General features: G+C 36.2%; 1 protein-coding gene across 5 annotated transcripts in view; it reads right to left on the minus strand.

The window, feature by feature from the left end:
* LOC139700717 (vascular endothelial growth factor receptor 1-like) overlaps positions 1 to 16,064 on the minus strand; it is a 204,921-nt gene that overhangs the window by 24,828 nt on the left and 164,029 nt on the right. For 4 of the 5 annotated variants that reach the window (XM_071599165.1, XM_071599164.1, XM_071599162.1 and 1 more), the window contains exons 5-12: positions 15,177 to 15,324; positions 14,417 to 14,571; positions 14,138 to 14,324; positions 12,643 to 12,945; positions 8,291 to 8,463; positions 6,819 to 6,966; positions 5,401 to 5,565; positions 4,381 to 4,542 (exon numbers count right to left, since the gene is read on the minus strand). In XM_071599165.1, the coding sequence (XP_071455266.1) occupies positions 4,381 to 4,542; positions 5,401 to 5,565; positions 6,819 to 6,966; positions 8,291 to 8,463; positions 12,643 to 12,945; positions 14,138 to 14,324; positions 14,417 to 14,571; positions 15,177 to 15,324 (1,441 nt within the window). Of the gene's footprint in view, positions 1 to 4,380; positions 4,543 to 5,400; positions 5,566 to 6,818; positions 6,967 to 8,290; positions 8,464 to 12,642; positions 12,946 to 14,137; positions 14,325 to 14,416; positions 14,572 to 15,176; positions 15,325 to 15,684; positions 15,833 to 16,064 lie in introns of all 5 variants that reach the window. The other variant, XM_071599163.1, reaches the window with a different exon arrangement.

Raw genomic sequence — 16,064 nt, forward strand, 5'->3', positions numbered from 1 at the left:
ATAATTTTATCTCTCTAGTGGCCATCATATTTTTTATTAATTACTTAGGGGATGACCAGTTTGGGTTTAGGAAGGGGAGAGGTACGCGTGATGCCATTGCAGCAAAAAGATTGTTAATTGAGAGGAATATAGAATACAACCAGGAGGTATTTGCCTGTTTTGTAGATTACAAAAAAGAATTTGATAGAATTAATTGGGAAAAACAAATGAGTATATTGCAGAAAATAGGAATAGATTGGATGAAAAGGAGGCTAATCCGCAACTTGTATATGTCTCACACTGCACAGGTGCGAGTGGGGAATGGGGAGTCCGAATGGGCAGTGTTAGGAAGAGGTGTAAGGCAGGGTTGCCCATTATCACCGTTGCTGTTCAACCTGCATGCAGAGGAAATGATCAAAGAGGCATGGGAAGAACTGGAGGTAGGAATGTAATTGGGCGGGGAATTCGTAAAATCAGTTAGGTTTGCTGATGACCAAGCTTTAGTTTGTCAGTCAGCCAAGGGGCTGCAAGCATTGCTGAGTGAATTGGAAATTCAGTGCGACAGGTATGGGATGAGAATCAATATTAATAAAACAAAGGTTATGCGATTTTCTAGAAAGAAAAAGGCCAAGCTTAACATTAGAATAGGAGGGCAAAAACGAGAGCAGGTAGAACAGTTTACGTATCTCGGTAGTGATTTGGACCAACACGGTCAAAGTAGTAGGGGCGTAAGGAGAAGAATTGCGCTAGGCAAAGAGGCTATCACAAGGAGGAGAGAATAAATGACAGGGACGTTGAGTAAGGATGTTAAGAAAAGACTCGTAAAAACTTTGATATGGAGCGTAGCGGTACGGAAACGTGGTCATTGAATCAGGAGGATAGACGTAGATTGGAGGCTTTTGAAATGTGGGTGTGGAGAAGAATGGAGAAGGTGAAATGGACAGAGAAGAAAACGAATGAGGAAGTACTTGGTATGGCGGGCGAAGAGAGGGGTTTGTCGGGAGCAATCCTATGGAGGCAGGAAAAGTGGATGAAGGGGGTACTTAGCGGCAGTGGGATGTTGAAGACTGTAATTGAGGGGAGAATGTTAAGCAAACGAGAAAAGGGAAGGAACAGGATAGGGATGTTGGACGGGATGAAGGGAGGAAGAAAGTACTCAGAGATGAAGAGGGACCTGATATTGAGTAGGATTCTGGATTTTTTTTGTTTTGTTAGGAGTCACAAAATGTTTTATTTAGTAGCTGTGTCCATCCAAAAGTCTACCGTAATCAGTAGATTACCTAATAATAAATAATATAATTTTATGTGGGTTGTGGTAGTCCAGGGGTAGGTTGTGGGACTACTGTCCAGGGGGCCAGGATTCAATTCCCGAGCAAGCCTTTCTGGGTACCCTCAGCTTCACCCAAGCTGTGTGTTTTTCCAGGTACCAAATCTTCCTAGGAAACCGTACCCATTGCAGGGAAAGGAACTTGCCCCCTACCCTGATGTGTACATTTTATATGCCATCAGGCATAGTACTGTGTGAACTCTATCATCATCTATCAAATCGACCTTCAGGTTGACCACTGTGCTTATGGTTTATACTATTTTATATGACATTCATTAATAAATAACATGTATTACATTCCTTTATTATTAAGAAAATGAAAAATAATTACACACTTATTAACAAAATACTCAGCAATCACTCAACTCATATTTGTTTTGTTCTCACTGAGGAATCTTCCAGTTACCATAAGAGAGTGTCCGATTTTTGAATATTTTGTTTGGTTGCATTTTTCCTGTCTTTTCAAGATATGTGTCTTGTAACTGTTTTATAAAATATTTACTCATCCTTGACTCACCTGTCTAAAGCACTCATACTTAGTTTTACTACCATATAACAATCTATGATTCATACTTCAATGACCCACAGTTTATATCTTCCTTTTTGACATTCTAACTGCACATTCTCTCCCTCCTTACCTAGCTATCTAACAGACTCACTTCTATAAGATACTTCAACAACTTCCCACCAGAAAATGTATCCACCAGCAACTGTTATCTATTTTTACAACACCCTAAGCATGACTTCTATATCTTCCTCACAGCTAGTACTTTCCATCCTTCACCATATGCAAAGAGTATTTCATCAGAGATGAGAGGGTTTCAGGTTCAAATCCAATTGAAGCTGTCAGATTACCCTTGTGAAAATTCAGGTCGTGTGAATGGCTAATTTACCAGTATTTAGTGGGAAGTATGAGGTACTATTGACAGCTGGGTGGTTTGTAGGTTTCATCATTTGAGAAATCAATACAATTCTTGAGTTGTGCATTACAATGTGCTTTGCATAAACACAAAAGTTGATCAATTCATCAGAAACTATACAGTTATACCTTCAGCAGCAATTCATGGTGAAATGCTAGTATTAAATAGTGAATTTGTGAATAAAGAACATAATAAACTTTTTTGAGCGGGCATTGATAATGATATTACCTTTCTATTGAAGTTGTAATATTTAATTGTTATATTATACCCAGTGTCATCTAAAAATACTATTATACATGTAAAAGCTTGTCTTTTGGTACCATACTTCCCTCCTCTCTATCATCTATCCTGATTGTACCAATTTTTTTGGCCATAATTACATAATTAGTTCTCCAAGCATACTACCTTGATCAAAAATTTCCCGGAATTTATTCAGAAAATTAAAAATACAAGTTTATTCATCTAAATCTATATTGTCCCCTTCAAAGTAATCCCCATCGACTGCAACACACTTATGCCAGCGCTTGATCCAATCCTCGAAACATTTTTTATATTCGGTTTTCGGTATGTCCATCAGTGCTTCCTGCGATTTTTCCATTACTTCCTCTCGGCTGCTAAAACGCGTTCCCCGTAATGGTTTTTTAACTCGATTGAACAGAAAGAAGTCACAGGGAGCCAAATCAGGTGAATTCGGTGGCTGTTGGATGGTATTTGTTGCATTTTTCGTCAAAAAATTACGAATAATGATAGCACTGTGCGACGGTGCGTTATCATGGTGCAAAATCCACGAGTTTTCTGCCCACATTTCTGGTCTCTTTCGGCGAATTGCTTCACGCAAACGTCTCATAACGCCCAAATAATACTCTTTGTTTACTGTCTGGCCTTCTGGAAAAAATTCATGATGCACTACACCGTTGTAATCCATGAAAACCGTCAGCATTGCCTTCTTTTTTGACTGAAAACGACGTGGTTTTTTTGGTCTCGGCTCATTTGGTGAACGCCATTCACTTGCCTGATGTCTGGATTGCGTGTCGTACTCATAAACCCACGTCTCGTCTCCAGTAATGATCCTTTTGATGAATGTGGGATCGGATTCAGCCTCGCAAATCATGTCTTTTGCGACGTCAACACGGTCTCTTTTTTGCATGAAATTGAGGTCTTTTGGCACCAACTTTGCTGCTACACGACGGATACCCAAATCATTAACCACAATGTCTTGGGCGGATCCATAGGCAATGTTCAAGTCCTCCGCTATTTCTCTGATGGTTAATTTGCGGTTATTGACCAACATTTCTTTTACTTTATCAATTTTTTCACCGACTTTCGATGTCGATGGTCTGCCACTGCGTTCATCATCTTCGATTGACTCACGACCACTTCTGAACCGCTCGTGCCACTGGTAAACGACCGTTTTTTTTAGAGAATCGTTGCCGAAACACTTTTCCAACATTTCCAACGTCCGTGCGCCACTAAATCCGTTTTTTACGCAAAATTTAATACAAGTTCGTTGTTGCAAATTTAAATCCATTTCTGCAATTGTAAAAAATCGCCAACACACACAGAGATAGATGTACTCTTGGCTACGTAACTTTTGCAAATGTCAAGTTATGACACTAAGATTTAAAGGGAATATCAACAACAGATGTACCAATTTAACAAAAAAAACAGAACTCAAATCGGAACGATGGGAGCGCCACACGGTGGTTATTCCGGGAACTTTTTGATCAAGGTAGTATATCGGTGTACCTTAAGGATTTTTTAATACTGAGTTGGATTTTGAGAATGGCTAATCTCAGGCATCAATACTTCTCTTGATGAAAGGATACCTTCTTTCCACCCATAAATGATAGTTTTACCTCATTTCATCAAAATCCTAAGGCCCACTCTCAAAATTTACAGGAATTGGCTTTTTAATATCATAGTATTTTAAAAATTTAACTTAATTTTAAAATATACATTTATGATTACACAATTTTTCCACGAACTGGATAGTTTTGTTTCTTTTATGCAGGTACTGGGGTATAGGAAATATACATTCAATGTTTTAATTACAAATATGTATTCTTTCTATACATTATATTCAAAACCAGTAGATGAAATTTATTTGGGGGAGAGTTAAGTCATAGATGCTTTAGGAGAAAAATTTAGGCTTACTTAGCACTTCCACTTCCACAGCCATGACTTCAGAATCGTTTAGGTCATCTGATATCTTGCGCACTGAACAGGTATAATTTCCTGCATAATCCAAGGTTATATTATGGATTAGAACATCCACTCGATAAGAATAGTCTGTTTGACTCTTTACAATCTTGTAGTCTGAAAAAAATTTGTTGTCATTCAAGATATTAGACATTTTACATTCACTATGCCATATGTGTTAACATACCTCAGAATGAAATCAGACAGCAGTTGTAGCACCAATCATTTTAGTGACAAAGTATATGTGATAGCAGTAGCTGTGAAATTTGGGCATTCTTTTGAGGGCGAGGTGACCCTCCTTCAAGATAGCTATATATATTCATCAAATGAAGTACACAAGTTATTTTTCCACTGTTCTTTATTTTGGTACTATTAGTTTGAATGCTTCAGCATCATCATCAGGTACCTGATAATGATGCCTAAGTGTTGAAATTAGTAGTACCAAAATAAAGAACAGTGGAAAAATACATTGTGTTCTTCATTTAAGGAACATGAAGCTGAGCCAGAAACAATCGAATACACATACATGCATATTAATATATGTGTGTGTAAATATATATATATATATATATATATATATATATATATATATATATATATATATATATATATATATATATATATATATATATATATATATATATATATATATACATAAATATATATTTGCATAACAAACTTTGACAGCAACAAACAATATAAGAACACATAGAAGCATCAATCACACGTTATTTCTTGATCATTTTGATGGAATTCAGCTCCGTCTTCATCGGAAGAAATAGAAGTAATGATATATATATATACAGGTATATATATATATATATATATATATATATATATATATATATATATATATATATATATATATACATATACATATATATACACACATACACACATAGCTGTATACATAGCTACACATGCATGATCTAGAACAAAGTTAAATGTGGAGGATGATTGAAAGCTTCCACTTACTTGGGCCTTCCTCTAGCAATTTAAAATCATTTCTTTCTGAATTATATTTGTTCCATGAGATAATATCGGTAAAATTGAATGGAGAAGCTCCACACATTAACTTGACATCATCACCCTCAACTGGGTGACTTGGTTGTACAACAGCATTAAATCCATTGATTATATCTGCAAAGTAAAATAATATTATACCATTGCCATGCAAGATAAAAACAATTTACTCAGTTTAAGAAAGAAACAACATATTACAAACAAGAATTGAATTTGAAATGTTTTGAAATAATTTTTTTACAATCATGGACAACAATAAATAGCATTCCTACAAGAAGATGAAAGTACTATTGAAAGATTCAAAGTTGCAGCAATATAAAAAACAGTATATTTATATTGTGTTGTCTAGGATTTTTGATGAATCAGACATAGATTTTGAAGAAGCAAATAATGATTAAAAACTTCCTAGGCCATAATCTTTATATCTTGACCATAATCCAAAGTTAACAGCCTAGAGCATTTATACTTATCACTGCTTCTTGGCCATAATGACATACTTCTACCTTACGTATATTGAATAGAAAAGCATTTAATAATTCAACACATCTATTTTATAATGTGAGGGGGGAAATAATTATTTCACTTGGAAATAATAGGAATATAAATGGTAGTTCCTTGTTTGCTGTAGAAAACTCTTGGTAAATTTTTATTTACCAAGGGAAAATTATTATTGCAGGCTATGATTTTAAGTGCTAAGCTGAATTAGAAAAAGCTCTGGTAATGAAAAAGAATTTCAGAGAGAAAAATAGCTCAACAAAAAAGACAGCATTTCCACAGGATAGAATTTTGGTTTCCCCTAGTTTTACTGTAGTATCATTGGCACTAGTGGTATTAGACAGGTCACTCACATCTTGACAAAATGAAGAGGTGAGATTGGGTGGGAGATGGGAAGGGAGGAAGGGGTGGGGTAAGAGTTGGGCATTAACATGTAATGGGAGAGTAGGAGCAAGAGAGGGCGGTGGATTCATGGAGGCTAGTCTCAGGGTCCAGGTAGGGGCAGGAAGGTCATTAGTTGGTTCCCTAAAGTTCTGCTAGGAAGTATTTAAGGAATGGAATTTGTTGGAGGGGGAGCAATTTGGGGTGTTCATAGTTTCCTTCTTCCATGCAAGGGTCATTATGGCTAATTGTTCTTGGTTGTCCTACAATGCCACTTTCATCCCATTGTGTGCCATCTCCCACTATGCCTTATTTGTTGTGCAAAATCTTATTTTTTACTTATTTTTCATTATAATGGAATTCCACAAAGTATTGACCTCAACTACCCCTAAAAAACTTGTAGTTCCTAATAGCGTGTTGCTTTTCCTACTGGCAACTTTTAGCTGAGTAATACAAACCCACCTTGCTTTACAGATGTGGACTTAAATATTTACCTGTTAGAAAGAAGTTGATTGTTTCATTTTCACATCCAACCTCATTACAAGCCAAGCAAGTTAAATATCCTGAATCAGTAGCTTGTATTTGCAGGGTTGAGCTCTTTCTTCCTCCATCTTCCAATTGAAATTCTTCATAATACTTTTTCTGTAAATGAAAAATTTATTCACGTTAATTTTAAGTGAAAAATATAACATATAGCATCATATTTCATAAGTGAAATAGGTACTATATGCTACTGCTACTATTGCTATAATAATATAGAATGATTGATACAGGTCCCTTGATCCCAGTCAAGGCAAATGATTTTTACACTTTGAAATTGTAGCATTGGAATGCATATTAGCAGATGACTCTGTTAAAAGTTACCATTGCTGTATCTCCCGCAGTTTCTTGGAATTTTTCAAAGGTAAAAACAGCCCAAGTGTTTAAAGTTGGCTTTAACCTTGTGGACTGTGGCGCGTTGCGCATGACTACAAATGCCTGTGACATTGTATATACAGTATTTCATCACAATATCTTGTTTCTTTTAAGCCCCCAAAATTTCAGAGTTTATGAGGACACCTCGATAGCTTAACTGGATAAAGCACTCGACTAGATATTGAGGGATCCAGGTTCGAATCACAATCAGCGAAGAATTTTTACACTCTGAAATTGTTGCATTGAGCAGCAAAGAAGATGAGGTAATTCTTTCCTAGTGTTGTTGCAGAAGGGTTATGACAATCAAGTATTTCATATATTTTTAGATGCATGAACCATTACCATCTAGTTATTTATCCGTATGTATCCATATCTATCACTTCATAGTCTTCAATTCTTAACCAGTGATGATGTTCAATTGCACCAATGTAGTTAGCATAAAATATGTGTAGTTTTCAGATATAATCATTAAAATGTAACCTAATTACCCAGTGATTAGGAAGTTGAATCATTAATATGGGTGAGCTATTGGTTGGATATTGAAATTAATCAGAGATAATCTGAAGCCATTATGTAGAGGGCAAATGCCCAAATGCTATGGGTACCTTAATATTTCAGTCAGGGGATCATTTTCACTGAAGAAGTAATATAAGTAGGAAATGATGCATTTACTCATACATAGTCTCTAACTGAGCATTACTTCAAAGTTTATGTAAAACTCATTAAACTTCATACTTAGGCATACACCTGTTCATGGCTAATGCCTTTTTGCCCAATATATGTATTCGGTGTATAACATTCCTAACCGAAGATGGTCATCAGGTGACCAAAATGCTAGCACATACATGCATACATATTTTCTGTGTATATTTCAGACTAAGGGGTATATTTGATTAAAATTGGCTATAGAGTCAAATCAGAAAAAAGATCCTCAGGATATGACCTAGCCTAGTCCACTTAGTAAATTTGTCGGTGTCATGTAGAATACTTGGTTCCCCCTACTCCACAATTAACATGATTAGTGATACAAATTAAACTTCAATTGTCATACCTCAAAAGCAGTTTCATGTTCCTCACAGTTTGGATAGGAATGTCCGCAACTTCTGAAATACCATGTAATGTTGGGTACAGGGTATCCAACTACATCACATTTTATTTTGTGCTGCTGGCCATACATGTAAAACATTTTAGTTGTACTTTCATCCATGTCCACAGCAGGTTTATCTGAAATGAAGTCGGTAGAATTAGATGGATAATAAAATCTTCTTGAGGAGAACCTCTCTGTGATGAAATGAAAGAAAGAATATAGCTTTCGTTTGATATATATAAAAATAATTTTTTTATTCTTATTAAATATCACTAATTTAATATGTGCATACAAGTTATATTCATGGAGAAATTGGTCACACCCTTGTGTACAAGTGAGAAAGTAAATTGTATTGATAAGAGAAACACAGCAATCCCACAGTTAATATTTATTGAAGACCTTGGTTTCCCCACCGTGCAGCTAATCGTGCAAAGATACAGCATTAGGTCAGCGGTATGCATGTGTACAGTTTCAGAAGGAAGGGGGTGTGGGTGGAGGAGTGAGGGGGGGAGGGTTTGAAGAAGTGGTGTATTCTGTTGATGAGTGGGGCAGGGGTAGAGGGGATAGGGGCTGCTAAGCAGCTCACAGGGTTATTGCAACCCTCCCACTCCCCCCCCCTTTGTTTCCCCTTACCTCATCCATTCCTCTTGACCATGCAGTGCGGTCAAGGGAGATGGGTAAGAAGGTACTATGATGGTTGAGTGTGAAGATGTATTTAGTGAAAAGTGATGATGCCACAGTGGCAAAACAATGGTCCTCAATAAATTTCAACTTTAGAATTGCTCTTTTTTGGGATTGGGATGGTGCAGTGGCTAACAAATTGGCTTCCCACAAAGAGGGCCCAGATTAAAATCCTGGTGATTACAGATTTTTTCAGTGGTATCCCGATTATATGAAGTAGTTGAAGAATCATAAAACTTAACTATTTTAGCCATTATTTTTAGAAGTACAGACTTGAGGTGCTTTGTGGAGAGTTGTTAGGAGTCAGTGCGATGTCCGTCAGATGGGACATTAAACTGCGGGCCACTTGGTGCCTTTCGTTAAAAGTAGGCTAATGCCTATGCTGGTTTCTCCCCACCTTTCTCATCCATCCCTATTGGCACATATAGCCTTAGCTGTTCGTCACCTCCCCTCCATCTACAACTACTACTCTTACCTATACAATCAAGAAAATCCACTGAAAAATGGCGAAAGCAGTGTTATAAGAGAAAGTTCATTAAAAACTTAGTAATTATTCCAGAATCATGATTTTTCTGTTAACTTATACTTATAAATCTCTCAGCACTTGGAGTCGTCTTCCATAGTATATATGTGTGTGTGTGTGTTAATATATATATATAGTAACACATAATATAGAAACAAAAAAAAAAAAAAGAACACACACGTATTTTCTTGATATTTCGACGGAAACAATCCGTCTTCCTCTGAAGATATGATATATCTTCAGAGGAAGACGGATTGTTTCCGTCGAAATATCAAGAAAATACGTGTGAGTGTTCTCTTTTTTTTTTTCCTATATTATGTGTTACTGTCTATTGTACTATTCGGCACTTCCGTGTTACGTCTACGAAAGCATATATATATATATATATATATATATATATATATATATATATATATATATATATATATATATATACACACACATACATATATACTGCAATGGCACAATATATATATATATGTGGGTCGCGGTAGTCCAGTGGGTGGAGCATTGGACTGCTGACCGGAGGGTCCCGGATTTGATTCCCAGGCTAGGCACTCTGGGCACCTGCAGCTCCACCCAAGCTATGAGATTTTTTGGGTACCAGATCTTCCTGGGAAACCATAACCAGCACTGGGAAAGGAACTGGCCCTCCTACCCTGATGTGTGAATTTCACACGCCATAGGACTTAGTACTGGGTGAACTCTACCATCACCTACTGAACCGACCTTCGGGTTGATTACTGTGTTTATGGTGTTATATGTATATATATATATATATTTATATATATATATATATATATATATATATATATATATATATATATATATATATATATATATATGTATATAAAAGAGGACAACTTTATATATATATATATATATATATATATATATATATATATATATATATATATATATATATATATATATATATATATATATATATATATATATATATATATAAAGTTGTCCTCAGGATCATTAACAAAAGGATAGAGAGATGGGCAAATGATTACTTAGGGGATGATCAGTTTGGGTTTAGGAAGGGGAGAGGTACGCGTGATGCCATTGCAGTAATGAGATTATTAATCGAGAGGAATATAGAACACAACCAAGAGGTATTTGCCTGTTTCGTAGATTTCGAAAAAGCGTTTGATAGAGTGAATTGGGAAAAACTAATGAGTATATTGCAGAAAATAGGAATAGATTGGAGGGAAAGGAGGCTGATCCGCAACCTGTAAATGTCTCAGACTGCTCAGGTGCGGGTGGGAAACGGGGAGTCCGGATGGGCAGTGTTAGGAAGGGGTGTAAGGCAGGGTTGCCCATTATCACCGTTGCTGTTCAACCTGTATGCAGAGGAAATTATCCAAGAGGCATGGGAAGAACTGGAGGTAGGAATGTAATTGGGCGGGGAATTCGTAAAATCAGTTAGGTTTGCTGATGACCAAGCTTTAGTTTGTCAGTCAGCCAAGGGGCTGCAAGCATTGCTGAGTGAATTGGAAATTCAGTGCGACAGGTATGGGATGAGAATCAATATTAATAAAACAAAGGTTATGCGATTTTCTAGAAAGAAAAAGGCCAAGCTTAGCATTAAAATAGGAGGGCAAAAACTAGAGCAGGTAGAACAGTTTACGTATCTCGGTAGTGTTTTGGACCAACACGGTCAAAGTAGTAGGGACGTAAGGAGAAGAATTGCGCTAGGCAAAGAGGCGTTCACAAGGAGGAGGGAGTTGATGACAGGGACTTTGAGTAAGGATGTTAAGAAAAGGCTCGTAAAAACTTTGATATGGAGCGTAGCGGTACGGAAACGTGGTCATTGAATCAGGAGGATAGACGTCGACTGGAGGCTTTTGAATTGTGGGTGTGGAGAGGAATGGAGAAGGTGAAGTGGACAAAGAAGAAGACAAATGAGGAAGTACTTGGTATGGTGGGCGAAGAGAGGGGTTTGTTGGGAGCAATCCTATGGAGGCAGGAAAAGTGGCTGAAGGGGGTATTGACCGGCAGCAGGATGTTGAAGACTGTAATTGAGGGGAGAATGTTAGGCAAACGAGGAAAGGGAAGGAACAGGATAGGGATGTTGGATGGGATGAAGGGAAGAAGAAAGTACCGGAGCTGAAGAGGGACCTGATGTAGAGTAGGATGTTGTGTTTGGCTAGGGGCAACAAATTATTTAATTAGTAATTACCTCCATCCAAAAACCTACCTTAACCGGTAGATTACCTAATAATAATAAATAAATAATATATATATATATATATATATATATATATATATATATATATATATATATATATATATATATATATATATATATATATATGAAACACTTTTTGAAAGTCTCACGGACATGAATAATAATGCATAACACTTAGCACTAGTGGACACAAACAAAAACACAGAAACACACAAAAAAGAGACTCACTATTTTTCGAATTTTCGGTGGTCGTTGCCACCTTTATCAAGGAAGAGAGGGACAGAACTGAAGGGAATACGATGGCTGGAGCGATGGATGGAAGGGGAAGGTGGGGAGAGAATTCCGAAGGGACGGGTTTGGAGGGGCAGCGTTAGGAGGGTGGGGAAAATGTAGAAGGTGATGGGGATGGAAGGGGGATGAAAATATAATTGGAGCAGGTAATTAGTGCCTAATATTGATTCCTGGCCAATTCCAGGACTCCAAGAGCCAGATGAAGGATTGCTCTAATGTTTTCAGTTTCAGTGGAGGATCAGAGGGTGGGAGGGATGCTATGATGGATACACTATAGCATTTATCAAAGGGAGTGCTGTGTTCGGAGGTATGTTTGGGGATAGGGAGCATATCAATTAAGGAAGAGATTTTGCATGAGGCTCGGTGGTTGTTGATTCTGATATTGAGGGGTGTGGTGCACTGCCCAATTTAATAGCCAGGACAGGCGGTTATGTTAATGAAGTATGACTGGGTTTTTTAAGAAAATGGAAGTATTGGTAGCCGGCATACTTGAGACTGTACAGTTTTAATTAAGTAGTTATAATGAAATAGTGAAATCATGGATGAATATATATTTATGATAGATGAGATTCAGAGCAAAAAGTAGCATGAAATAATCTCACCAACTTTCTACAGGATACTTACCATGGACGATTAGAGTCAGATTCACACTTGCTTCCATGCCATCATTGATTCCTTTCAGCTGATATATGCCGGCATCATTGACAATTATGTCAGATATTTTAAGCATAATCGAAGTGGACTCTGCTTTGACTTCATATTTAGTAGAGGCCATTGAGATTTCCTTTCCCTTTGGATCATACCAAATCAGTTCGGGTGGAGGGTGTGCTGCCACATTCACAACCCACTGTGCCTTATGCTCTCCAGCATTCACCACAATTTCTTTACTCCCCTGGACAGTGAAGTTGATGTATTTAGTGTTGGGCTCTGCAATAAATAGTGCTGGCATTGATTTGATTTCCATATTGCACATGTAGGTTAGGTAATATTCATTGCACACTCACACATTGTATTGCTTTATATTCAAGAGAAATGATAATTAATATTTGTTATTTCCAATATACTATTTATATTCATAGGACCCTGATTTCAACACTTTGTGTCATCTTCAGGTGAAAATTACATGCATGTTGGCAAATATATACTCGTGCTGATTAGAGGGAGGGGTGGGGGGGTGGTATCTTCAATGAATATAATGTGTGAAAAAGGAGAGAAGAATGAATGTCTTGCATGAACATTTGGTGACAATCTTGTCTAAGAGTGTCAATCCCACATGAAATATTTTAAGGTAATTTACTTTTATTTCCTTAAAATTGACTATATATTATTAACTAAACAATTAAAGGCAAAGCAAATACAGAGTACTTGTCTTTAAAAATGTATAAAGGAAATATTAATAAAAACAACTTTTAACAGTAACAATCTAGTAAAATTTGGGCATTCAGCAATTCATTTTGAAAAATAGTTGCATGTCTCCACAGTTATTGTCTGCAGTAATTAAAAATAATTCGACATTCATCGGTGTTTAGGATATATTTCTGTAAGCTCTACCACTTTCAACTGTATTTCTGGCCGATAATGTAAAAATATAATGTTTAATGACCTGAAACCCATTTCTTAGTCACAAGACACTAATGCAATAGAGCCATACATATGTATATTATGCAAGATACTTGAGGCCAATATTTGAGGGACTGTCCTCATGCCATGTAAGATGACTGAAGTCCAATAAGACCCTCTCAAACCTGCCATAGAAATCTAATTTTTTTAAATTGAAAGATCATGACTATGTGTTTTCATTTGATATTGTACGAGATCAATTATAATGATGGTAGTCAGCTAGCTTAGTAACTAAATTCTAATATTGAAACTGAACCCCCATTCCCATATATGTATGCACATATCTGCCCTCTAGTGGTTTTAGTAGCCTGCAGTTTAACAAAATATGTTTATTGGATGTAATGGAACTGAATTTACCCATATGGTGCAAAAAAATAAAAATGTTAACGATTGATTCAAGCTTCATCTGTCCTCTCTAGTCAGAAAACATATTAAATTATGTCTGTACCATTGTTAAAAGTGGTAGCCTTGAGGAAATAGTATTGCCATTGGTACTCACCAAATACTTGCATGAATTTCTTGTCACTGTTGGTGTTGTGTGAGTGATCTTGTACAGTGCACTCATAATATCCCTCATCATCATGGGTCACATTCTGAATGATCAAATCTATTGATCCAATTCTATATTGAACAGTATTGTGAGTGAGTTTTGATGATGTTGCATTCCCCTTAATTATTCTTCCACTCTATTTGGTAGGGAAAAAATTAGAAGTAGGTAAAAATAAGCTCACAGATATTAGGTGGAACTACCTGTATGAATTTGAAGAAGAACACTTACCATTAGTCCTGATGGGTTAGGTATTTTCCAGTCCATTTTGAAAACAATCCCAATGTCAATTTGAACAGTGCATTCAATTCGCACATCCATTCCAAGAACTACATGTCTTATACTTTTTTCATCAATTTTAGGTTTAGCTACCTTATTAGTTTGTGCTGCAAATATTTAAAGTACAAGGTAAGATAAGGAAAATATTGAAATTGGGAATAATAAATGAATAAATCACAAATAAAGACATTAAATAATTTTTTAAATGTTGAGCATGCTAAGAACATAAATTTCAGACAAACAAACACCACATGTAACACATTCTAAACAGAGACCATGATTTCTTTTCACAAAGGAAAACAGAATGGGTTCAGTACCTTTGATACAGGATATCCCACATTCAACTACACCACAAGGGATTGGCTAGGAATTACAATAGGATATAAACTAACAAAGCTGTTAATAGGTGTGAGTCAGCCAGTACAATACTAGGTAATATTTGTACAAAACACAAGGGGGTTATCACATTCCAAACGTTGTGAATTGTGTTCAGCAGATGTTGTGTTCATTGTTTGACCAGGTGCCCATGTGTTATATCTTCCAGTGAAAGCAAAAATGGAACAGACTTGTGTGTTAGAGAGAAAAATACCAAAATTCCATCACAGTTGAGCTAAAAAAACATAAAAGCATCCAAAATATTCAAAATTATTAACTTGAACAACATGCAAAGAAATGCAAACAAAAAGTATCCCAATCCTAGAGATATACTTACAGTGAATGACTACAGTAATGGGAATTCGTTCAGTGAACTTTCCTCTTTCGGCAACACAAGTGTAAGTTCCTGAAGTTGCCACTACAGGATACCTAATGGTAAAACCTTCTTTTGGATTATAGCTATATCCACTATCACTAAGCTCAATCTGCAAAATAGGTTTAAAATGATTGAATATTGGATGACAAGAGGACAGGTTAAAGAAAATTTAATTTATGAATAATTTTGCGAGGTCAAATATTACTGTGTACAGTGACTTCGTAGTCTTTATTTAAGGTGAGAGTTGGCTTTTAGTTCTTGCACTGGCACTCAACCTATCAAATGGATGGTAAAATATCAATGCTCTGACATAAATCCCTGATCATTTTACTGGTCTAAAAATTCATAATTACATTATTGCATGTGTTTTGGCATGATATCTTCAAACCTTTCTTTTTTAGTAATCTCTGGAATGTGTCACATATGCTTATTGGTAACGATAGTTAGGCGGGGTTGAAAAAATACCTACTAAATATATTTAACATAAAACTGGTTGAACTCTCCATATCCCCTCTTATACCCTTGCACTCATATAATCCCCCATCATTCATGTTTACTGGACTAAGTAGAAATCCTTTTTTAGGATCGTAAGTCACCAAATCATCTGAGCAAGGTACCTAAAAATGAACACAATTGCATTAGATTTTTGTATAAGCAGAGCTTAATAGCAATAAAAATACCGAGAGATGATTTTCTTCTGTCACTGCTTTCTCGCCACTCATGACTTTATATATTGTAGATACTGAGTCACTATTTGTAGATCTAAATTAATCTGTCCTATCTTTTATGTCAGAAAAACTTCAGCTGCAGATAAACTATGTGGCCAGTCCTTAGAAAGTGAAATATACC

This window comes from Hetaerina americana, unplaced genomic scaffold (assembly GCF_022747635.1).
Source record: "Hetaerina americana unplaced genomic scaffold, ioHetAmer1.1.p SCAF_107, whole genome shotgun sequence".
Lineage (NCBI taxonomy): Eukaryota > Metazoa > Arthropoda > Insecta > Odonata > Calopterygidae > Hetaerina > Hetaerina americana.